Genomic DNA, 23,990 nt, shown 5'->3' on the forward strand with positions numbered 1-23,990 from the left:
GGATGAGGGCATGATCGCTGAACGATGATGAGGAAAGATGACTCAGGGGCTTCCCTGGTGGTCCAGCGGTTGAGAGCCCACCGTCATCTTCGGGGCGGGAGAGGGCAGGTTCCATCTGTGGTCTGGGGGCTAAGATCCCACCTACCTTGTGGCCCAAAACCCAAAATATGAAACAGAAGCAACATGGTAACAAATTCAATAAGGACTTTAAAAATGGTCCACGTCCAAAACTCTTAAAAAAAAAAAAAAAACCCGGAGACGCAATAGGGGGAGCAGTGGGTAGACCAAGACAAAAGCCCCTTTCCTGATAATGATTTCATTCTCTCTCCCTCCACATTCCGCTCTTTACACACAATAAATCTGATGCAAGACGAGGAAAGAAGGATGTGATGTGGAGAAGATAGGCAGCAGGGAATAACATACACACCTTTAAAAAAAATTTACATTAATTCTTTAATACCATCTATTATCAAATCCGTATTCAAATTTCCCCAGCTGTCCTAGGACTATTTCATACAGCTGTTTTATTTAACCTAGGAGCACAGCTTGCAACTGCTTCTCACAGGGTTTGGGTTTCCCAGGTGGCAATGATGTAAAGAATCTGCCTGCCAATTCAGGAGATGTAAGAGATGCATGTTCGATCCCTGGGTCGGGAAGATGCCCTGGAGAAGGAAATGGCAACCCACTCCAGTATTTTTGCCTGGAGAATCCCATGCACAGGGGAGCCCTGTGGGCTATAGTCCACAGGGTCACAAAGAGTCAGACAGGACTGAAACGACTTAGCATGCATGCATCATGGCTTTTCAAACACTTTTATTCTAGAACTTCCCTCCCCTCCCCACCCTTTTGACATTGGGGTTTTTTTTAATTGTGCTAAAAATCAGATTATATAAAACCTACTATATTAACCGTATTTAACTGTACAGTTCAGTGGCGCTAAGTACATTCCCATTGTCATGCAAGTCTCCCCATTGTCCCTCTCCTGAATGTTTCACCTTCCTAAACGGAGACGTTGATTCCAGGTGCTTTTTGTAAACACTCAGTGAGTCTTTAAAATAACCATGGTATAGAAGGAAGCCCTGAGTCACTGCTCACTCTGAGGTACCAGGCACTGTCTTCAGTGTACCTGTGGGTGTGTCTCTCTGAGAACCGTCCCCGGCACCTATGATAAGATTCCCGCCATCAAAGGTGAGAAGAGGGGCGCAGAGAGAATAAACACCAGAGTGGATCTGAGTCTAAATGCTGAGCCCCAGCACCGGATGGGCCCCAGGTCTTTCCACAGGACAGAGGATTTCCCGGGAAGGGAGGAAAGAGAAAATCCAGCACGTGACAGGCTTCACCGGTTACAGAGTTATCACTGGGTCGTATCACACCCTTTCGTGACCCCGTGGACTGTAGCCCGCCAGGCTCCTCCTTCCACGGGATTCTCCAGGCAAGGATACTGCAGTGGGTTGCCATTCCCTCCTCCAGGGGCTCTTCCCCACCCCAGGATGGAACCTGGGTCTCCTGCATTGCAGGCGGGTTCTTCAGGTCTGAACCACCAGGGAAGCCGCCAGGTTCCATCAAGTCTAGATTAAGTAAATCTCCCCAGGCTGGTGCGCTCACGCTCTGTAACCTCATGTCTCCGCAGGCTGCCTCTGTCTTCTCTTCCAGCTGGTCCCCTCTGCCCGCCGGCGCTGTGGTTCCCAGCCCTGAGTGACCATGGGCGACGTGAAGTTGAACCCTGACCCCTCCTGCTCGTCCTCCCCTCTGTTCCCGTCCCTCGTCTCCCCTCCCTCGCCGGCGTCCTCCTCCTCCTCCTCCCTCCCCTACAGAAACGGAGTCATGCCTTTCATGCTCTCTGTCAGCGCGGAGCATCTACAGAGGTTCAAGCAGCTTTTACTGGAGGAGAACCCCAGCCCCGACTGCAGCCCGCTCACCTGGGACCAGCTGAAGTCAGCCCGCTGCGGGGAGGTGGTCCATCTGCTGACCGAGTACTTCCCGGGACGGCGCGCCTGGGAGGTGGCTCATGACATCTTCGCCAAGATGAACCAGAGGGAGCTTTGTGTTCAGATACAGAGGGAGCTGAATGGTGAGAGGGGAATCTAGAACAGAGCGGGGGGCGGGCTTGGGGGCTGGAGAACTCAGCGCTTTCCCAGCCGCTCCTGTGGGCCAGCTGAACAAGGGCAAGTAGTGGAGTGTATCTATGGGCTTCCCTGGCAGCTCAGTGGTAAAGAACTCACCTGCAATGCAAGAGACCTGGGTTCGATCCCTGGGTCAGGGAGATCCCCTGGATGAGGAAATGGCAACCCACTCCAGTATTCTTGCCTGGAGAATCCCATGCTCCTCTGTGCTGCAGTCCATGGGGTTGCAGAGTCAGACAGGACTGAAGCACCTTAGCATGCACGCATTACAGCTTTTAAAACACTTTTATTCTAGAACTTCCCTCCCCTCCCCACCCTTTTGACATTGGCTTTACTTTACGACTGAGCGACTAAATACACACACACAAACACCCTCCCCGGAACCGTCTGCCTCCGCACCGTCCTCACCTCCCAACATGGTGATGGAAGTGCAGGTATTTTCCTCTCCCTACACTAAGCAGGTGAGAGGATAAGACTCATGAATGGCCTGGCCGCCACTCTCTTTAAAGGCCCCATTGCCTCTGGGTGGCTCTGTCTTTCTGTCCATCTTGTCATGCCTATGAGACAGCCTCCTTTTTTTTTATTTTTTTCATCTTTTCCAGAAATTTTACCTAACTTGGAACCGGAGGCCTGGAACCAGAGAAAGAGGGAGCTGACTTTGGAGGAAGATGAGTCTGGTATGTGTGGGCCCTGCGTGGACCCTGGCCGACGAGAGCTGGTGGGTCGGGATGTGATGCTGGCTTCCTGAGGCGCGGTGGGCTGCAAATGGGTGTGCCCAGCGTCCCCTCTGTGAACCAGAACTTCAGAGAAAGGAGTGGTTGTGGACTCATCTCAGGAGGAAGTCCAGCCACCGTCCTTCTCTCTCTCTCATTCGGTTGGATTCAGTCTTTTTTTTCTTAAAATTTTTTTTTTTAATTTGTTTTTGGTTGTGCCAGGTTTTACTGGTGGCGTGTGGGGTCTAGTTCCCTGCAGGGATAGAACCCGGGCCCCCTGCGCTGGGAGCATGGACCTTCAGCTCCTGGACCACCAGGGCTTGCAGGAAAAGTGCCCGATGGGCGCGCCTGTGTCGGGGTAGACACAGAGGCTTGCTTTCCGGTGGATCGCTTAGTCCTCACGGACAGCTGATGCTGGACCCTGCGTCTCCCCCGTCGTGTTCCTGCAGATAAAATTCGGGAGTACAAGGCACGTGTGATGAGTGAGCACTCAGCCCTGTGGGACAGGACATCTTGGCCTGGGAACAACGTGGACTTCTTTTACCAAGAGCCCTGGGGAGAAGACACACTCCTGCAGTGTCTTCTCCTGCCCAGAAAACCCCAAGGAAGACAGCCCAAGACCGTGGTCCTTCTGGGAGACGCTGCCGTCGGGAAGACCACCGTGGCCAAAAAAGTGATGCTGGAGTGGGCAAAGGACAAGTTCTACGCCCACAAGGCCTGGTTCGCCTTCTACCTCCACTGCCAGGAGATGGACGGGCTGGAGGAGCGGAGCTTCTCCGAGCTGATCGCCTGCAAGTTGTCCGGGTCTCTGGCTCTCGCGTCTAGGATCCTCTCCCACCCAGAACACCTCCTCCTCCTGCTGGATGGCTTCGAGGAGCTAACCTTGACCCTCGTAGACAGACCGGAGGACCTGAGCCAAGACTGCAGCCAGAAAATGCGCGGGTCCATCCTCCTGACCTCTCTGTTGAGCAAAACGATGCTCCCTGATGCCACGATCATCGTCTTCCTGAGGTTCAACTTGTGGAAGACCGTGATCCCCTTTCTGAAAGGCCCCTCTCTGATCACCCTGACGGGCTTCAGCACGCCGGAGCGATCCAGGTATTTCAGGTCGTACTTCAAACACGGGCGCGATGCCGACGCGGCCCTGCGCTTCGCCATGGGCAACGCCGCCCTCTTCTCCATGTGCCGGGTCCCCGTCACCTGCTGGCTGGTCTGCTCCTGTTTGAAGCAGCAGATGGAGAGGGGTAGCAGCCTGCCGCAGGCATTCCCCAACGCCGCGGCCGTGTTCGTCCACTACCTCTCCAGCCTGTTGCCAACCCAGGTGCGGCACGCTGTCAGCGAGACCCACCAGGAGCAGCTGAAACACCTGTGCTCCCTGGCCGCGGAGGGCATGTGGAAGAACCAGTGGGTGTTCGGCGAGACGGATTGCAGCCTGGCCAGACTGGACGAAAGGGACGTCCAGCTGTTTCTCAGGGTGAGGGTCCTCCGGAGGGTGGCGGCTAACAGGGACCTCATCGCCTTCACCCACCCAAGCTTCCAGGAGTTCTTTGCCGCCCTGCTCTTCGTCCTCTGCTTCCCGCAGCGGCTCAGGAATTTCGAAGCGTTGGACAGCTTCCACGTCTTACAGCTGCTGGCTCATCCCGGGAGACGGAGAAACCCCCTGGCCGGAATGGCGCTCTTCCTGTTTGGCCTGTTGAATGACACGTGCACCCTCTCGGTGGAGCAGCTGCTTGGGTGCAAGGTGTCCCTGGGGAACAGGAGGAAACTGCTGAAGATCGCCGCCCTGCCGCCCGACGGTGACCCCCCGGCCCCGCACCACAGGCTCCCCCAGCTCTTCTACTACCTGCACGAGATCCGGGAGGAGGTCTTCGTGGGTCAGACCCTCCATGAGTGTCGCAAGGCTCTGCTGGTCATCAACAAGATCAGGGAACTGCAGGTCTCCGCTTTCTGCCTCAAGTTCTGCCGACGTCTGCAGGAGCTAGAACTGACCGTCGCCAAAATGACCAGCCTCTCGCCAGGCCCTCTTCCTTCTCCCCGGTAAGTGCTCGGGTCTCTCCTTTGGTGGGATTCGAGGTCCTGCCGGGGAACCTTGTCTAGCATCTCCTGGGCCTCAAGGGTGACCACCTGTCGTGAGTAGATCCCTTGCGCATGGGCATCTGTCTTATAAACAGTCTGTTCCGGTTAACAAAAAAAAAAAAAGAATTGGTAGTGGTGAGCTCATTGGTGACTTCATTATCTCAACCCCAGAGACCATCAGTGAACTAGAGAAACTTCGTATATTTTTCTCCTCTCTCATGCAACTAAAGGAAGTGCCTGGGTTAAATGTTGTGCAGAGCATGTGGTTAGTCATATTCCAAGTAATTCTGCTTGAAACAATGGCTTTGTTGAAAATACGAGCAGGAAACATGTGTTTATGTCTCAGCTGAGGGTTGTCGTGAACGTTTGTTACAGTTTCACTGAACAACGTGTCTAAGAGAGTGTGAAACTCTAAACTTCCCATTGTGGTTGTTTAGTTCCTAAGTCGTGTCTGATTCTTTGCAACCCCACGGACTGTAGCCCGCCAGGCTCCTCTGTCCATGGGAATCTCCAGCAAGAATACTGGAGTGGGTTGCCGTTTCCTTCTCCAGGGGGTCTTCCTGACCCAGAGATGGAACCCGTATCTCTTACAATCTCCTGCATTGGCAGGCAGGTTCTTTACAGCTGACCCACCAGGGAAGCCCCAAACTGCTGGTGGAAAAGCAGAAAAGGGAAGAGAAAGTAATTCCTAAGCTAGGGGGAAAATAACAGGACAGACAGTATTCCTGGGGTGCTGATTTCCACTGAAACTGAGAAAATCCTGGGGAAAAAAAGAAGATCCTTCCTGCCATGGTGCACACCCTCCCTCCACACACCTGGGGCTTCCTTCCATCTATCACCCCTCACTCTGTACATGGTAATGTTTTCAGTCTCTAGGCACATGCTGTCCAGTGGGGTCTCTGTGACGGGGAAGACTGAAGGCGAAAACCAGAGCCAAACCACCGAACACGCTGCTCTTGGGAGAGAGTTTAGATTCTGTGCTCACTGTGCCCTAGGGATGATAATAATAATCATACTTTCCCCTTATTCTGTTCCTTTATAGAGTTTTTATTCTTCCTTTTTAAAACTTTTTATTTTATGTTGCTGCATAGCCGATTAACGATGTTGTGATGGTTTCGGTTGAAGAGTGAAGGGACTCGGCCTTACATATGCACGAACCCACTCTCCCCCAAACCGCCTCCCATCCAGGCTGCCACGTAGCCCTGAGCAGGGTTCCCCGTGCTACAGAAGGTCCTTGTTGTTCTCCACTTCGAATACAGCCGTGTGTGCATGTCCATCCCACACCCCCTAACCATCCCTTGCCCCCATCCTTCCCCCCTGCTAACCATAAGCTCCCAAAGAGTCGGACATGACTGAGCGACGGAACTCAACTGAACCATAAGTTTGTTCTGAAGTCTGTGCGTCTCTTTCTGTTTCGGAAGCTCATTTGCATCATTTCTCTCTAGATCCCACATACGAGGGGTGTCATAGGATCCTTCTCCTTCTCTGTCTGACTTGCTTCAAGGCGTTTTTCCTTGATAACAATTTCATAAGCACAGGGCAAGAATACGGTTTCTATCTTGCGACCTGCTTCCTGCCCGCACATAAATCCTGACTGATCGCAAACAGCTCTCTATCCCTCCGTCACGTCACACTGTAAGTGGGGCCACGAATCTTCCTGGAATGGAATGAGAAATCTCAGAACGGTTCCGCTGGGCGACTTTGTACTTCTTTTTTAATGTGTTATGTGTTTGGCTGCGGGGGTCCGGGTGGCGGCCGCGGCTCCTTCCTTGCATCGTGTGGGATCTCCCCTCGCAGCACAGACCCCAGTTGTGGCCCCTGGGCTCAGCGGCTGTATCTCGGGGGTTCGCTGCTCTGCAGGCATGGGGGATCTTAGTTCCCACCAGGGATCGAACCCATGCCCCCTGCATTGCGAGGCAGATTCTTAATCATTGGACCACCAGGGAAGTCCCCTGGGCCACAGTCTAAATGAAGGCATCTCAGGAAAGCCCCGAAGGGAGCCATGATCATAAGCAAGTCACAGGTTTGCTGGTAGGTTTTCTCGAGCTTAATCACCAACGATGAGCCATTTTTCCTGGTTTTTTTTTTTCTCCCACACAGACCAGAAGGCAGTGACAGGAATTCTCTCTGGTGGCAAGATTTCTGCTCTGTGTTTAGGACACACGAGAGTCTGGAAGTCCTGACTGTGAAAGACAGCGCGATGGACACTGAGACCGTGGAGATTCTTGCCGCAGCACTGAGGCATCCACACTGTAACCTCCGAAAGCTGATGTGAGTATGGCCATCCTGACGTCGGTGTCCCGCTCCGTCATGTCCGACTCTCTGTGACCCCACGGACTGCAGCACGCCAGGCCTCCCTGTCCATCACCATCTCCCAGAGTTTACCCAAACTCACATCCATTGAGCCGGTGATGCCATCCCACCATCTCATCCTCTGCCGTCCCCTTCTCCTCCCGCCCTCAATCTTGCCCAGCATCAGGGTCTTTTCCAGTGAGTCAGCTCTTCCCATCAGGTGGCCAAAGGATTGGAGCCTCAGCTTCCGCATCCGTCCTTCCAGTGAGTGTCCAGGGTTGACGGGCTGGTAGGACGCTGCGGTAAGCGAACACTGCTTACCTCTTCAGCTTCAGGCACGTGGGCTCCCTCGTGGTGAGTGAAGGCATCCTCAGAGTTCTGGTGGAGAACCAGCACCTGAGACACTTGGAAATAGAAGACACGAAGATGAGACGCCAAGTGATAGAGGCCCTCTGCAGCACCCTGAGACACCCGCGGTGCTTTCTGCAGACCCTCAGGTGAGGCCTGAGGCGGGCGGGGAGGGGACGCAGGTCACGGGCTCCGTCAGGGCGCCGGTCCCGGGCCCGTCTGCCTGGCGTCTCGCTGTGGTGCGGTTGCCGCGCGTTTCACCCAGCTCTCTCCTTCTGTCAGAGTGTCGTCGATTTACAGGCTCGTGCTAGCCTCAGGTCTGCTGTCTGCGGAGCCGAATCACTCTGCAGATTTCTGCAGTCTTTTCCACGACCGGTCACTGTGAGATGCTGAGCTGTGCGGCATCGCTCAGTCGTTTCCAACTCTCTGTGACCCCGCGGCCCGTAGCCCGCCAGGCTCCTCTGTCCATGGGGATTCTCCAGGCAGGAATACTGGAGCGGGTTGCAGGGCCCTCCTCCAGGGGATCTTCCCGACCCAGGGACGGAACTGGCGTCTCCTGCTTGGCAGGCGGGTCCCTAACCCGGGAAGCCCTATCGTTCCCTATGCTACAGAGGAAAACCTTGGTGCTTCATCTGCTTTATTAACTGGACTATACTTGCCTCACAGCCTCGTGTCCGTCTCTGCTGTACAACATCACGATCTGTTCTGGACACAGTCTATTCTGTACATATATCTGTAAACGCATAGTTTACCAAAGGGGGAAGGGGTGGGGAGAGGCAGGAATCAGGAGTCCGGGGTGAACAGACTCTCCCCACCCCTTCCCCCTTTGGTAAACTATGTGTTTGTCTCCGATGTTTGTGAGTCTGTTTCTCTTCTGTAAATAAATTCCTTCATGTTATGCTTCAGATTCCATGTATACGTGATGCCAAAATGTCTGTCTGTGACTCACTTCGCGCAGTATGATCATATCTGGGGCCATCTCTGTTGCTGCAAATGGCAGTATTTCATTCCCATTTGTGACCGGTCACTCGGCTTTTTTTAAAAAGTATGCCGGTCTCATACATGCACACCCTATGCACCGCTCGCCACCGTCAGGCTAATCAACCCCTTGGCCGGCTCACAAAGCCGCCGTTTGAACACGAGATCAGCTCTGTTATAGCCGCGTGAGGGCACACGGCCCTCGTGTTAACCGCCGTCAGCAGACTGGACCAGAGGCCTCCAGAGTTCACTCGCCTTATAACTGGGGGTTGCGCCCCTTAACCATCCCTTCCTCCACCCCGCCCCGGCTCCTGCAGACCTCACTCCGTCCTGGTTCTTCATCCTGAAGGTGGTTTGGCGGATAAACGTGGAAAGGTGTATTCAAGTACAGGCGGAGTCCCTGTCTTGGGGCTAGAGCCCCAGAGCTACCCCACGCCAGTTCATCACGGCCCCGAGTGTGTGTTGTTTTCTGTCATGCTAGTGAAAGTCGCTCAGTCATGTCTGATCCTTTGTGACCCCGTGGACTATATACAGTCCATGGGATTCTCCAGGCCAGCATCCTGGAGTGAGTAGCCGTTCCCTTCTCCACAGGATCTTCCCAACCCTGGGACTGACCAGGTCTCCCGCATGGCAGGCAGATTCTTTACCAGCTGAGCCACAGGGAAGCCCGTTTTCCATTGGTGACATGCAGTTCAGATGCTGAATGGATGCGGGTTCCCTCGGGGAGGATGGCAACCCCCTCCCGCAGCTCTCGGGGGAGGGCTGAGGGCCGAGGCAGACGCGAGGTCGGTCGGGGTGGCTGGGGGCACCCCCACCCCGGGAGCTCAGGGCTGCTGTCTCTGTGACTCCCGCAGGCTGGACGGTTGCCCGTTTGACCCCACCACCGGGGCTGACCTCATCTGGAGTCTCAGGAAGAACATCCACCTGAAGACCCTGATGCTGAGACGCGGCTGCCTGGAGAGGGGCGAGCCGTGTGCCCCTGTGTTGGCGCCCCAGCTGGAGAGGCTGTCGTGAGTCTTACGGGGTGCCGCGCGGCGCCTCAGTAAACGGGGAGAGTGTGTCTCGGAGCAAAGTGAAGTCCTCTGATTGTTAATGGTGTGGGAGGGGCAGTGCAGGGTTGAGACAGAGGGACAGACAGACAGAGGGACAGACAGACAGACAGAGATCTAAGCCAGCACGTGTCCGCACCTGCTGTCCCGGGAGGTAGAAGCGCAGGGATCCTGACGCGTCGTCTTCCCGCCTTCGCACTGGAACCTCACCGGCACCGATTCCCTCCTCACGGTGACCCGGCCCCGGGACCCCCACCCGCCCCCTCTGCAGGTGGGGCTCAGGCCCCCCACCCGCCTTTACCGCGACACGGAGCCCTCAGGGGCCCCGCAGCGGCCTCGGCGGCCGTGTGGGCTCTTCCCAGGCGACCGACATCGCAGCCGGCCGCTGTGTGTCGTTGTTTCTGCCTCGCTCCTCCTTGGCGCCGAACGGTAATGTGTGTGAACTGCAACGGTCTAAGTGTCTGTCTGATCTGCCGCTGAGGGCTGAGCTGTCCGTGAAGGCCTGCTTCATGTCTTCAGGGCATCTTCCCAATTTTCTGTAACTTTCTGAGATGTTGTCTCTTCCCACGTCACCTACACACACACACACACACACACACACACACACACGCGCGCGTGCACATGTAGAACTGCACGAGATGGAGCGCGCTCATCTTCAGGATTACCAGGCTCCTGTCCAGACTACACGTACCAAATCTGCAGTCCCACCATTTGTGTGTGAAAATCCCCCCACGCCAAATTCTCATCAGACTCTTGTCACTGTGACAGCTTTGGCCCATCTGTTGAGCAGAAAATGACGTGTTGCTGTCTATGTGTAACTCAAGCACTGGATTATATTTTAACTGAAGTATAACTGACTCACAGCCTTACGTGGGTTTCTGGTGTGGGACACAGTGACCCGGAACTTCCCTACCTCACAGAGCAATCGCCACGGTAGGTCCAAGGACCAGCTGTCACCACACCGAGTAATGACAACATTAGGTACTTTCTTTCCTTCATTTTATTTTTTTAGCGGTTAATTTTTTAATTTTTATTTTACTTGGCTGGGCTGGTCTTTGCTGCCGCGGGTGGGATCGACGTCCCTGACTGGGGATCGAACCTGAGCCCCTGCACTGGGGACATGCAGGCTTAGCCCCTGGACCACCAGAGAAGTCCCAACAGCAGATACTTTCTTATTTACATCTGCCCTCCCTCGCTGGGGATGGAAACGCTTTCAGAACCATCCTCTCCACCTTAGTTGTTGTTGTTTTTTCTGCTTTTTGGCTACACAGCATGTGGGAAGTTAGTTCTCCGACCCGGGATCAAACCCATGCCCCTTCAGTGGAAGCGCAGGGTCATAACCAGCAGACCTCCAAGGAAGCCACTGCATCTTAGTTTCTCTAACATGACGCCCTGCTTTATGTCTTCAGGGCATCTTTGCAATTTTCTGTAACTTTCTGAGATGTTGTCTCTTCCCACGTCACCTCCAGAAATGTCTTCACTCTTAAGAGTCCCTGCTGGTCGCTTTCTCCTCCCTCTTCGTTCCTCTCTATAACTGTTTTCTTGATCCACAATTCCTTCTCACATCACGACTCCCAGTCCTCTCCTTTAAACCCGGGAAGCCCTAAGAGCCAGTCACAGAAGTGGGATGAGACATCTGCCTTTAGGACGAAAGCCCTGGTGGAAATCGTCAAGACTCAGCAGGAGACCGGGAAAAATCTGGTCAAGGGCACGAATTAAACTCCATCCCGACTGTGAGTGTCTCACCCACAGGCTGGAGAATTGTGACCTCACGTCGCTTTCCTATAGAAGTCTTGGCTTTTCTCTTGTGAGTAACCGGAGTCTGACCCACCTGAGCCTGGCAGAAAACGCCCTGCAGGATGACGGGGTGAAGGAGCTCTGGAACATCTTACGAAACTTTTCATTTCCTCTGCAGAGGCTGGTGTAAGTCCCTAGACGCCGCTCTCTGGAATGCCCTGGGGAAGAACAGGGCGGTGGGGAGAGACTGCCACATGTGTTATATGTTCCTTTATGCCACGGATTGGTCAAGCGCCTACTGCACGCACGGCATTGTGCGGACTCTGGAAGAAAGCGTAACAGAGAGGAGGGTGGCAGGGCTTTCAGTTTCAGGGGCAAACTAGCTAGGAGCAGAGTTCTCAGACTGTGTGCCGGGCGACCCGGCGGGGAATCAGAGGGTCAGAGATGCTGATATCTTTTCACTGCCACAGGAACTATTAGCTTGAGGCTGTTCCAACACCAGATCGTGGTAAACTCCTTTCAGGGATGCTGTGCATGTATGCTAAGTCATTTCAGTCGTGTCCAACTCTTTGCAACCCCATCAACTGCAGCACGCCAGGCTTCCCTGTCCTTCACCATCTCCCGGAGTTTGCTCAAACCCATGTCCATTGAGTCAGTGATGCCATCCAACCACCTCATCCTCTGTCGCCCCCTTCTCCCGCCCTCAGTCTTTCCCAGCATCAGGGTCTTTTACAGTGAGTCTTCTCTTCGCATCAGGTGGTCGAAGTATTATTGGAGCTTCAGCTTCAGCATCACCAATGAATATTCAGGGTGACTTCCTTTCGGATTCACTGGTTTGATCTTGCTGTCCAAGGGATCCTCAAGAGTCTTCTCTAGCACCACAGTTCGAAAGCATCAGTTATTATATTTAGGTAAAGCTGTTCTACAAAAAAAAATACAAAAGGCAGAAAACAAGCTTAAAGGCGTTTTGATTGGTGTTTCTTTGCAGGCTGAGGAGTTGCGCCCTGACCTCCGAGTGCTGTCAAGACATAGTGTCTGTTCTTGATAAGAATAAAACCCTGAGAAGTCTGGACCTTGGCTGTAACAGCCTGAGGGACGCCGGCATGATCCTGCTGTGTCAGCACCTGTTGAAACCTGACTCTGGCCTCCAGGTTCTTGAGTAAGCTGTCCCCATTGCTTTCTTTGTGACCTGGGGTCTGTAAAATTCTCTCGGGGTAGAAAGTGGGGTCATGTTTTGCATTTCTGGGGTTTGCCATCCTTTTGGGTAGAGGACTTGGAAGCTTCAGAGCAGCGGTTCTCCGAGTGAGGTCCTCAAACGTTGTTGTTCAGTTGCTCGGTCATGTCCGACTCTGTGACCCTGTGGGCTGTGTGTGTTCAGTGGCTGTCTGACTCTGCAGCCCCCATGGATCGTAGCCCGCCAGGCTCCTCTGTGCATGGAATTCTCCAGGCAAGAATACTAGAGTGGGTGGTCATTCTCTTCTCCAGGGGACCTTCCTGCCACAAGGATCGAATCTACAACTCCTGCATGGGCAGGTGGTCTCCTAACCTATGAACCACTTGGGAAGTGGCTCAGACTGTGAATGTTTTTGTCTGGGAAGTTGTTAGAAAGGCAAATTCTTGCATCCTTTGTCTGTCTGTGTCTGGTTTATCTCACTGAGCATCATGCCCTCAAGGGCCACCCAAGTTGTCACTAACGGCAGGGTTTCCTTCTACTTCGTGGCTGTGGGGTGATGCGTTGCGGGTGCGTGCCACGCCTTGCTCTTCGTGGCTGCATGGTATTCCATGGTGTGAGTGCCCCCCCTCCTTCATGCATTCGTCTGTCGATGACGTCTAGGCTGCTGCCGTATCTTGGCTGTTGTAAGCAGCGCTACTGTGACATGTGGTGCAGATAACTCTATCTGATAATCTGATTTCGACCTCCTGGGCCCATATCCAGACATAGGGCTGCTGGATCCTGCGGGCCCTGCACAGTCCGTGTCTCACAAACACCTCCCATGGTTCCATGATTACTAGAGTTTAAGGACCATCGTTCCAGGAAAAATTCTTCCATTCAGGGAAACATCAAGAAAAGTGTGTTTGTTTTAGACTGATACCTTAGATGGAGTCTTCTGAAATCAGCATTTATGCTTAGGGACTCTGTTTTCTGCATATAAATTTTCCTTCTATTATAAGGTCTCTATGCCAACATCATACCAGCCAGTGACGTAGAAGGATTTAAGTCAATTATCCCATTTCTAATTGTTATAGTGTTGTTTAATTGTTGTTAATTGTTTAATTGTTATAGTGTTGCTGTTACTCCAGATATTTAGGAAAGATTTGGAAACATCTCTCCTCCAATAACAAAGGTTGAAACTTTTTTAGTTAATTTTTATTTATTTTTAGTTTTGTGTTGGGATTGATGAACAATGTTCTGTTAGTTTCGGTGTAGAGCAAAGTGATTCAGTTATGCATAGACACCTTCTTTTTTGCCTCTTTCCTACCCGCATTTTCTGTTCACTGTTGGTATGATCTGGGTTCTAAGTCTAGGTCTTTTTTTCACTCAGATATGTGAGCTTTTATTTTTTTTATTGAAGTACAGTTGCTTATCATATTACACTAGTTTGAGGCATACACCTTAGTGATTCAGTGTTTTTACAGATTCTACCCCATTAAACACTATTACAAAATCATGACTATAATTCCCTGTGTTGTACAATACATCCTTGTTACTTATTTATTTTACACTTATTAGTTTGTATCTCAGTTCAATTAGTTTAATTTGCCCTGTCTTTTTTCCATCTCCTCATTGTTAACACTAGTTTGTTTTCTATATCTGTGAAATTTCTTCTGTTTTGCATATTTACTCATACGATTTCTTATATTCCACATATAAGTGACATCACTTAAGTCCAGATCATTAAAGACACTTTGTGTCTTTAATTCCTAGGATTAATCCTTATAATGGATTTCATTTTTGTTGATAATTAACTACTCAAAGGAAATTCATTGGAGGTCACAATTCTTTTACTCCAGAAGTTTAGTCTTGGGATTTAAATTTTGATTTATCTCCTAGGTTGAGTGAAGTATATTTGCAAGTATGAAATACATTTCCAGGTGACCATAAGTGAAAAGAATATATATATATACGTATATTTGAATCATTTTGCAGTACCTCGGAAATTAACACAACATGGTAAATCAACTACATGTTTAATAAGTAATCTACTTCATTTTTAACTTTTTTATTTTGTATTAAGGTATAGCTGGAGAAGGAAATGGCAACCCACTCCAGTGTTCTTGCCCGGAAAATCCCAGTGAAGGCAGAGCCTGGTGGGCTGCTGTCTGTGGGGTCGCACAGAGTCGGACACGACTGAAACGACTCAGCAGCAGCGGCAGCGTAGCTGATCAACAGTGTTGAGATAGTTTCAGGTGAAGAGGGGAGGGACTTGGCCATAACACATGTATACACGTATCTGTTCTCTCCCAAACTCCCGTCCTAACCGGGCTAACACACAGCATGGACCAGAGTTCCCCGTGCTATGCAGTAGTTTGATTTTTTAAGACTGCTGCTATATATAAAATGGGTAACCAGCAAGGACCTACTGTGTAGCAGAGGAGAACTCTGCTCAATACTCTATAACAACCTCAATGGGAAAAAAATTTTAAGGAAAAGATACATATATATGTACAAGGGAATCTCTTTGCTGAACACCTACAACTAACACAACATTGTCAACCAACTATGCTCCAATATAAAAAAAAAAATTTTTTTTTAAGGAAAATAAAACTTTTGTTATTGTTGTTGAGTCGCTCAGTCGTGTCCGACTCTTTGCGACCCCACGGACTGCAGCACGCCAGGCCTCCCTGTCTGCCACCAACTCCCGGAGCTTACTCAAACTCGTGTGCATTGAGTCGGTGATGCCATCCAGCCATCTCACCCTCTGTCGTCCCCGTCTCCTCCCGCCTTCAGTCTTTCCCAGCATCAGCGTCTTTTGCAATGAGTTGGCTCTCCACATCAGGTGGCCAAAAGCACTGGAGCTTCAGCATCAGTCCTTCCAATGAGTGTTGAGGACTGATTTCCTTTAGGATGGACTGGTTGGATCTCCCTTCTGCCCAAAGGGACTCTCCACTCTTCTCCATCACCTCTTTTCGAAAGCATCAGACGATTCAGAAGGCAGTGAGGTATTCCGGCCGCAGGGTGCCTTCCAGGCTGTGAACAGCTCGGCTGGCCGGGCGCTCAGATGCCAGACACGCGCTCAGCCTTGGCCCTCTTCCCTCCTGCAGGCTCGGGGAGTGCCGGTTCACCTCCTTCTGCTGCCCGGTCCTGACCTCCGTGCTCCTCCACAACTGTACCCTGCGGCACCTGGACCTCAGTGGAAACAGCATCGGGCTCCAGGGCGCCAAGCTCCTGCAAGACGCCGCCCTGCAGAGGGTGCTCGGCCCCAGGGTCGTCCTGTAAGTCCCCGCCGCTTCCGGTGCGGCGGCCACAGCCCTGGGAGGGCGTCAGGAGGGCGACCCTGGGAGAGGCTGCTGGTGGAGGCAGCCCCATCCTGCGCCCCTTTCCTGGGGCTCTGCAGTCCCCTCACGGGGCTGCCACACCCCAACTCCTGCTGGTCTGATGAGAAAGTGGACCTGGATACTCCCGTCTGCTCTTCTGTCTTTTTTGCATTTAAAGTTTTTATTTATTTATTTATTTTACAATAGGTCCTGTTGGTTATCTATTTTATTTTATTTTTTTAATATTTACTTATTTGGCTGCTCAGGATCTTGCTTGTGGCATGTGGGATCTAGTTCCCTGAGCGGGAACTGAACCTGGGCCCCCGGCGCTGGGAGCAGGGAGTCCTAACTGCTAGACACCACCCGGGAAGCCTGGTTATCTATTTTAAACATAGTTGTGTGTGCGTGTCCACCTCTGCCTGGGTGGCTCAGTGGTAAAGAATCCGCCTGCATTGCAGGAGACCTGGGTTTGATCGCTGGGTCAGGACAATCCCCTGGAGAAGGGAATGGCAACCCACTCCAGTATTCTTGCCTGGAGAATCCCATGGACAGGGAGCCTGGTGGGCTACAGTCCATGGGGTCACAAAGAGTCAGACGTGACTTAGCACGTGTATGGGAAGTTGGAAGACTCTAGGCTCACTGAAATCATTCCTTTGATGTGCACCTCAGCTCTCTGGGGCCAGGATCCAGTGTTTTCAGGTCCCGAGTTCCCTCGGGGCTCACCGTGGGGAGTGGCTGGAGGCTGATGGCTGCTGGAGGCAGCTGTTCCTTCCTGAGTCCCATCAGGGCTCACCAGCTCACCTTTGGCTGCATCTGCAACCGCTGATGACTGTGACATCCTTTGTTTACTGATCTGACAGGCAGTATTCCATGTATCCATCTCCTGGGTGGTAAAGTTCTATTCTAGAGGGTTTATATATTTTTCCAGGACTACAAAAAAAAAAAAAAAGCATACACTGATTCTTATCTTTCACAGGAAGAAGAAACAGAGCAATGGAATGGACATGATGAGAAGACTGGAGGGCCCGGTGGTGAACAAGGACGTCCTGAAGATAGTTCAGGACTGGAAAGATGAGTTCTGTGATCAGGCCGCAGGGATGGTTTGATCTCGTGACCCCCCTGCCCCAGATATAGTTGTGTTTTTTTTCCTGATGAAAATTGGGAATCAGTTGTCTTGTCTGTGGGCCATTCTGAATCTGGGATGGCACAGTTAGTTCTGGGAGATGCTGTGGAGCATGACCTGCCAATAGCCCCCTGGGAAATACTGAAGGTCGTGTGTCCAACAGAGGTTAGTCATGGAATTGGGGTCACCATGGTAAGGAGTGTTCCAGCTGACTTCTCCTCCTGGCTTCCGGATGTCTTTGAATATGTCCTATTCACATTGTCACTGACTCATCTACTGGGGTGTTGCAAGAATTGAATTAAAATTGTGCATGAATGCAATCAGAACATGTTTCAGGTGTTTATTTACAATTAGACTTGCAAGTCAACTTCTATGAAGGAAGACATCTTGCCTTGAAAGAGGGTTTAGATCTAGAGAGCGTCATACTGAGTGAAGTGAGTCAGACAGAGAAGGGGAAATATCGTATGACATCCCTTGTGTGTGGAATGAAAAGAGATGATACCAATGGACTTGCTTACACAACAGAGACTCACAGACTTAGAGAACGGACTTATGGTTGCCCTGGGGGAAGGGTGGGGGGAGGGACAGTTAGGGAGTGTGGGATGGACATGCACACACAGCTGTATTCAAAATGCAGAACCAAGAGGACCCACTGGTAGCACCCGGAACCCTGCTCAGGGTTATGGGAGGGGAGTGTGGGGGAGAGTGGATGTGTGTCTATGTATGGCTGAGTCCTTCTGCTGTTCACCTAAAAATATCATAACATTGTTATAACATAACATCTATACCCCACACAAAATAAAAAGCTTAAAGTTTGGGGGGGAAAAAAATCCAAGGAAGATAATATAGCAAGCGATGGAAAAGGGAAATTACCTCATGTTTAAGGAACTCTTTTTAAAAGGTGAAACACGGACCTCCCAGGAGGCCCGGTGGTAAAGAATCCACCTGCCGATCAGGAGACAGGGGTTCAATCCCTGGTCCGTTAAGATTCCACGGGTTGTGCAGCCACTAAGCCAGTGAGATGAAAACAACAACAAAACAAAAAAGTGAAGTGTGACACTCAACTTTCTTAAGGAGTTTAGTCCATTAACAGAGTAAAGCAAAGGGGATTTCCCTGTGACTTATACGAGGATGGGCCTGGCCCAGATTGGGGGTCTAGAGGGTGGTCTCCTGAATTCTGCCTCCACAGGTATCATCCTAGGACCTAGAGAAGTTGTACAATGTGCAGGCGGCTTCCTGTGCAGCCTCGGGGAGGGACTGCACCGCCCAGGACAGACTTGGCTCTGGTCTTTTCCAGCCACCCTGCTTGCAGGGTCTCAGCTCCCTACCAGAGACTGAGCCCCAGGCTCTCCGCAGTGAAAGCGCAGAGTCCTACCCCTGGACCAGCTGGGAGTTTCCCAGACTACGGGCTCTTGGGGGGTTCTAGCCATCTAACCCAGGACTTTGCTGGGGGCTCAGTGGTAAGGAATCAAACTGCCGGTGCCGGAGATGAGGGTTCGATCCCTGGGTTGGGAAGATCCCCTGGAGGAGGGCATGGCAACCCACTCCAGTATTCTTGCCTGGAGAATCCCACGGACAGAGGCGCCCGGCGGGCTGCAGTCCCTGGGGTTGGACACGAGTGAGCATACCACAGCAAACACAGCCACCTAACACACACCTGGATAAAAGTCGGGGCGGCATTTAGAACTCAAAGACCGCGAAAGCAGTCACACAGTCATTTTCTCTCTGCTAGCATGAGTTCATGTGCCCAACGCAGAGCGACGCGAAACAAACGGAAACGTCAGAGTTAGGAGACGAGAAAGGCTTACCGCAGGGCGGGTCGAAGGGATGAGTGGCTCGTGCCCCCAAAAACCCCGAGAGCTCCAAAAGGTTTCAGCAAACCATATTTAAAAGCTAAGTGGAAGATGATACTTTAAGTCAGAAAAACATCCTGTACTAATGCATATAGCCTCATTCTGGGAAAGATTTAGGACAGGAGGAGAAGGGGTTGAGAGAGGATGAGACGGTTGGATGGCATCAATGGTCAGAGTTTGAGCAAGTTCCGGGAGACAGTGGAGGACGGGGAGGCCTGGCATGCTGCAGCCCACGGGGTCGCAAAGAGTCAGACACGACTTAGCAACAAGAACACATATGCACGGAATCTAGAAAAATGGTACAGGTGAGCCTATTTGCAGGGCAGGAATAGATGCAGATGAATGGACTTGTGGGCACAGCGGGGGAAGGAGAGGGAGGGAAGAGCTGAGAGCTGCGTGGAAACCCCCGTTACCATGAGCACAACGGAGCCAGCGGGTAGCTGCTGCTCGTCGCGGGGCTCGGCTGGCGCTCTGGGACGACCCAGAGGGTGGGGCGCAGCGGGGAGGGGGGCTCAGAGGAGGGGACACGTGTGTACCCGCGGCTGACTCATGTGGATGTGTGGCAGAGACCAGCACAACACCGTGAGAAGCAGCTATCCTCCAGTTAAAGATAAACAGAAGCAAGGTTGGGCTGGGGGTGGTCACAGGTCTGAGGTCAGTTCACGCACAGTTCTCTGGCTGCCTGATGTTCAGGGAACAGGATTCACTTAGGCTCCAAGCGGCCTGGGGCTCTGAGCTCAGGGTCATCCCGTTGTTAACATCTTCTGTTTGGTGGCGGGAGGGGGGGGTTCACGTCTGCAAAGCAGCTCAGGAAATGTGCATCCAGCAGGTCTCTCTGGGTACCTCAGAGGGGAGGGCCCCAGACGCTGTGGGGGACGGCCTGTCCCCTCCCCACACGAGACCCCCGAGGGGTCCTGCTCATTTACATTTTTTTGTAAATATGAAACATAAATACACATGATTCTATAACATATATACATGAATAAATAAACGTGGGAGAAGAGCCAAGACGTCCACACAGATTTCCAAATAACTTATATAAATACTCTGCTGTCCAAAGAAGGGGTGAACTCCCCGGACTCCTTAAGAGTGTGCCATGCCTCGTGACCCCCACCGGAAAACTGAAGGGTGGAAAGAAAGGGACCAGGTGGGTAGATTTACAGCGGAGAAGCCCGACAAACACCTCAGCCAACTAATCAACGTTAACATCGACGCTGATAAATTGTGCTGTATTGGTATTTATTCTTGACGTGATGTAATTAAAAATGGCACTTTACCTCTCCCCAAATCTCAAAACTGTATTTTAATTATGAAAAACACATCAAGGCAAATATCAATAGAAGGGTATCCTACAAAAACGCCTGTGTGTCCGTGGCTTCAATCACGTCCAACTCTTGTGACCCCAAGGACTATAGCCCACCAGGCTCCTCTGTCCATGGGATTCTCCAGGCAAAAATACTGGAGTGGGTTGTCATGCCCTCCTCCAGGGGATCTTCCCGACCCAGAGATCGAACGTGCATCTCCTGCATTGCAGGCAGATTCTCTACCGTCTGGGCCACCAGGGAAACTCTGATAAGTACTCAAAAATCGTCAAGGTCATCAACGCCAGCTAAAGTCTAAGAACTATCAGAGCCGGCTTGGTTACATTCTGAAACAGTCATCTTGGTCTACACAAGGTGATGACCAGGTATGACCTGCATCAGCTTCTTACCCTACAAAGGGGCTCTGGGGCAAACGTCAAAGCAGTTGGGACCCTCAACGGCCACCCCCAACCCCCGCTCCACTCTTAAGGGGTCAGACAGAAATAAAGGTCCGTCCAAAGTCAGACACTAAAGTGAAAGTTGGCTTTAACTTATTCTCCAAAGCCCAGAGTTTGACACGTCACACACTACAGGGAGGATTCACGGTGAATGAGGAGTGGCTGCCCCCAAGATGCTTTCCCTGGGGTCAGCAAGCTGGGAGGTGGACAGTTTAAATCCAGAGAACACCCCCCCACACACTGACACTGAGGTCCCTAGGAGGACCTCAGAGACCCCACTCGGCTAAATAAAGCAAGGAGGGACAATGCCTTGAGGTGAGCTATCTTTGGGGCTCACTGTATTACACGGCCTCCTTAAAGATACCGTGGAGGGCTTCCCAGGTGGCTCTGTGGTTAAAGAACCTGCCCGCCAATGCGGGAGATGCGGGTTCGATTCCTGGGTCGGGAAGATCCCCTGCAGAAGGGAATGGCAACCCACTCCAATATTCTTGCCTGGAGACTCTCACGGACAGAGGAGTCTGCCATCCTGCAGCCCATGGGGTCGCAAAAGAGCCAGACACAACCTGGCAACTAAACAACACAACAGCCCAGCCCCAGACATCCTGTCTTAAACGAAATGGGTGTGGCCTGAGGCTCAGGGATTTTAAAAGTTCCTCCAAGTGATTCCAACCTGCAGAGAAATTTGGGAATTACTGGGGTAGGACAAATCATTACTGTGATAAACATTTTGCAATATATGTGCATGAAATCAACACATTATACACCTTAAACCTACGCAGAGTTGATGATTCTCTTAAAAAAAAGCTGGGGAAAAACAGAAAGAAGTGCTTTGGGAGAGAACCATTCACGTGGAGACTCAAGGCACAAAAGAGCTGGTCTTACTATTAACCGAGACGGGCATTCTTTTCATTTTTATTTTTTATACAATTTTCAAGGGTCCCACTTCATTTACAGTTATTACAAAACATTGGCTGTAAATTCCCTGTGTTGTGCACAACATCCCTGTAACCCAATAGCTGATATCTCCCCCGCCCCTAAATTACCCCTCTGCACCAGCTGCTGGCAACCAGTACCTTATTCTCTACGTGTGTCTGCTTCTCTTTTGTTATATTCAGTAGTTTGTTGCCTTTTTAGATTCCAGATATCAGTGGTAAAATGCAGTATTTGTCTTTCTCTGTCTGACTTATTTCACTTTAGCATGTGCAATACTTAGTTGCTCAGTCCTATCCGACTCTCTGTGACTCAGCGGACTGGAGCCCGCCAGGCTCCTCTGTCCATGGGATTCTCCAGGCAAGAATAGAGAAGGGGGTTGCCATGCCCTCCTCCAGGGGATCGTCCCAACCCAGAGATTAAACCCAGATCTCCCACATTGCAGGCAGATTCTTTACTGTCTGAGCCGCGGGGAAGCCTAAGAATACCGGAGTGGGTAGTTTATCCCTTCTCCAGAAGAACTTCCCAACCCAGGAATTGAACTGGGGTCTCCTGCATTGCAGGCAGATCTTTTACCAGCTGAGCTATCAGGGAAGCCCTCACTTTAGCATAATACCATCCAATTCTAACCATGTTGCTGCAAATGGCCAATTTTTGCTCTTTTTTATGCCTGAGTGATATTCCCCTGTATAAATGCATCACATCTTTATCCATTCATCTGTTGGTAGACACGTAGGTTGCTCCCATATCTCGGCTATGTTCATAGAGGTAAAGGTATCTTTTCAATGAGAGCTTTTGTTTTTATCCAGATATATACCCAAGAGTGGACTTGTTGGGTCATATGGTAGTTTTATTTTATTTTATTTTTTTTGGTAGTTTTATTTTTACATATTGTTCTATTTTTCTCTTTCTCATTTTTTAAATTATGAAAGTATAACAACACATTTACAGGAGACTTGGAAAATACAGAACAAAGTTACATATAGTTCCACTATACAATTATGTTTAAGTAGATAAATTATGGGTTTTGGAGTTTCAATATCAAAGGAGTTTTATTTTTAGTTTTTTGAGAAACCTCCATAATGCCTTCCACAGTGACTGCACCAATTTACATTCCCATCAACAGTGTATGAGGCTTTCCTTTTCTCCACATCCGAGCCAACATTTCTCATTTGTGTTCCTTTTGATGATGGCTATTCCAACAGGTGTCAGGTGAGCTCTCACTGTGGTTTTGGTTTGCATTTCCTTGGTGATTAATGATGATTAACTTTAGAACACTGGAGAAGATTGGGTGGAGAGGGAGGTAGGAGGGGGGGATCGGGATGGGGAACACATGTAAATCCATGGCTGATTCATGTCAATGTATGACAAAAACCACTACAATATTGTAAAGTAATTAGCTTCCAACTAATAAAAATAAATGAAAAAAAAAAAAAAAACAACTTTAGAACACTGGAGAAGATTCGTTTGGTAACAAACAGGTGTATATACTATGGGGCTTCCCAGGTGGGGCTAGTGGTAAAGAACCCGCCTGCCACTGCAAGAAACACAGGAGACGTGGGTTTGATCCTTGGGTTTGGAAGATACCATGGAGGAGGGCATGGCAACCCACTCCAGTATTCTTGCCTGGAGAATCCCATGGACAGAGGAGCCTGGTGCAAAGAGTGAGACACGCCTGAGCAACAGAGCATGTAAATACTGTGAATTCATTGGAATCCAGATTAGCGCGTGTCATGGAGAAAGTCAGCTGAACAAGCAACAGCAGCCTCCTTAGAGGGTGGTCGGTGCGTGCCAGGTCGAGTAAAATTCACACACACACACACACACACACACCCCGTTGCTCTGGGCCAACCAGGTGAGGGCTGTACCCACCCGCGGGTCTTCCCCACAGGTGAACCGAGGCCGACAGAGCATCGTCACCGGAAAGGTGGGCAGGGGCGGGGCGGGCAGGTGCGGAGAGCCGCTGCTCCGCCTCTACCCTGGGTGGGCCCGGCGGAGCGAAGCAGCCAATAGGCAGCAAGAACGTCACCGCGCGGATCCCCCAAAGGCCGTCACCACGTGCTTGCGGGCTGGGATCCCGTCCTAGAGGTGAGGAGTCAGGGCGGTGCGCGTCTCCTCCTGCCTTCTCCCTGGAATCTTCCTCTCCCTGTTTTTCTCCCTTCCTGGTTGGAACCTACTCTCTGCTCCCACTCTCTCCAGCTAGACTGGTCAGAGCCCAGGGACCAAAGATACCCTCAGCGAGAAGGAGGTGTCCCATTGCTCTGCTTTGATGAAAAAGTCCACCCACGAGACACATCTGTTTGGGGTGTTTCGGCACATCTCTCAGCTCTTCCCAGCCTCTAGGCCTGAAGTTGTTTAGCTGCTGAGTTGTGTCTGACTCTTTGCGACCCCATGGACTGTAGCCCGCTCGCCTCCTCTGTCCATGGGGTTTCCCAGGCAAGAGTACTGGAGTGGGTTGCGTTTCCTCTTCCAGGGGATCTTCCCGACCCAGGGATCGAACCCAGGTCTCCTGCAGTGGCAGGCAGATTCTTTA

The 23,990-nt window shown here is 51.2% G+C and overlaps 1 protein-coding gene across 1 annotated transcript; it reads left to right on the plus strand.

Annotated features, from left to right (window-relative positions):
- The first annotated feature begins 1,701 nt into the window (after positions 1-1,701).
- On the plus strand, positions 1,702-23,543 carry NLRP8 (NLR family pyrin domain containing 8). The gene is made up of 12 exons (XM_061140655.1): positions 1,702-2,071; positions 2,726-2,800; positions 3,286-4,873; positions 7,013-7,183; positions 7,534-7,701; positions 7,835-7,933; positions 9,385-9,540; positions 11,332-11,502; positions 12,305-12,475; positions 15,580-15,750; positions 15,873-15,939; positions 23,349-23,543. Exons 1-12 carry the CDS (start codon positions 1,702-1,704, stop codon positions 23,541-23,543), a joined length of 3,402 nt encoding a protein of 1,133 aa, XP_060996638.1.
- Positions 23,544-23,990: the final 447 nt, after the last annotated feature.

Source organism: Dama dama, chromosome 4, assembly GCF_033118175.1.
Source record: "Dama dama isolate Ldn47 chromosome 4, ASM3311817v1, whole genome shotgun sequence".
Taxonomy (NCBI): Eukaryota; Metazoa; Chordata; class Mammalia; order Artiodactyla; family Cervidae; genus Dama; species Dama dama.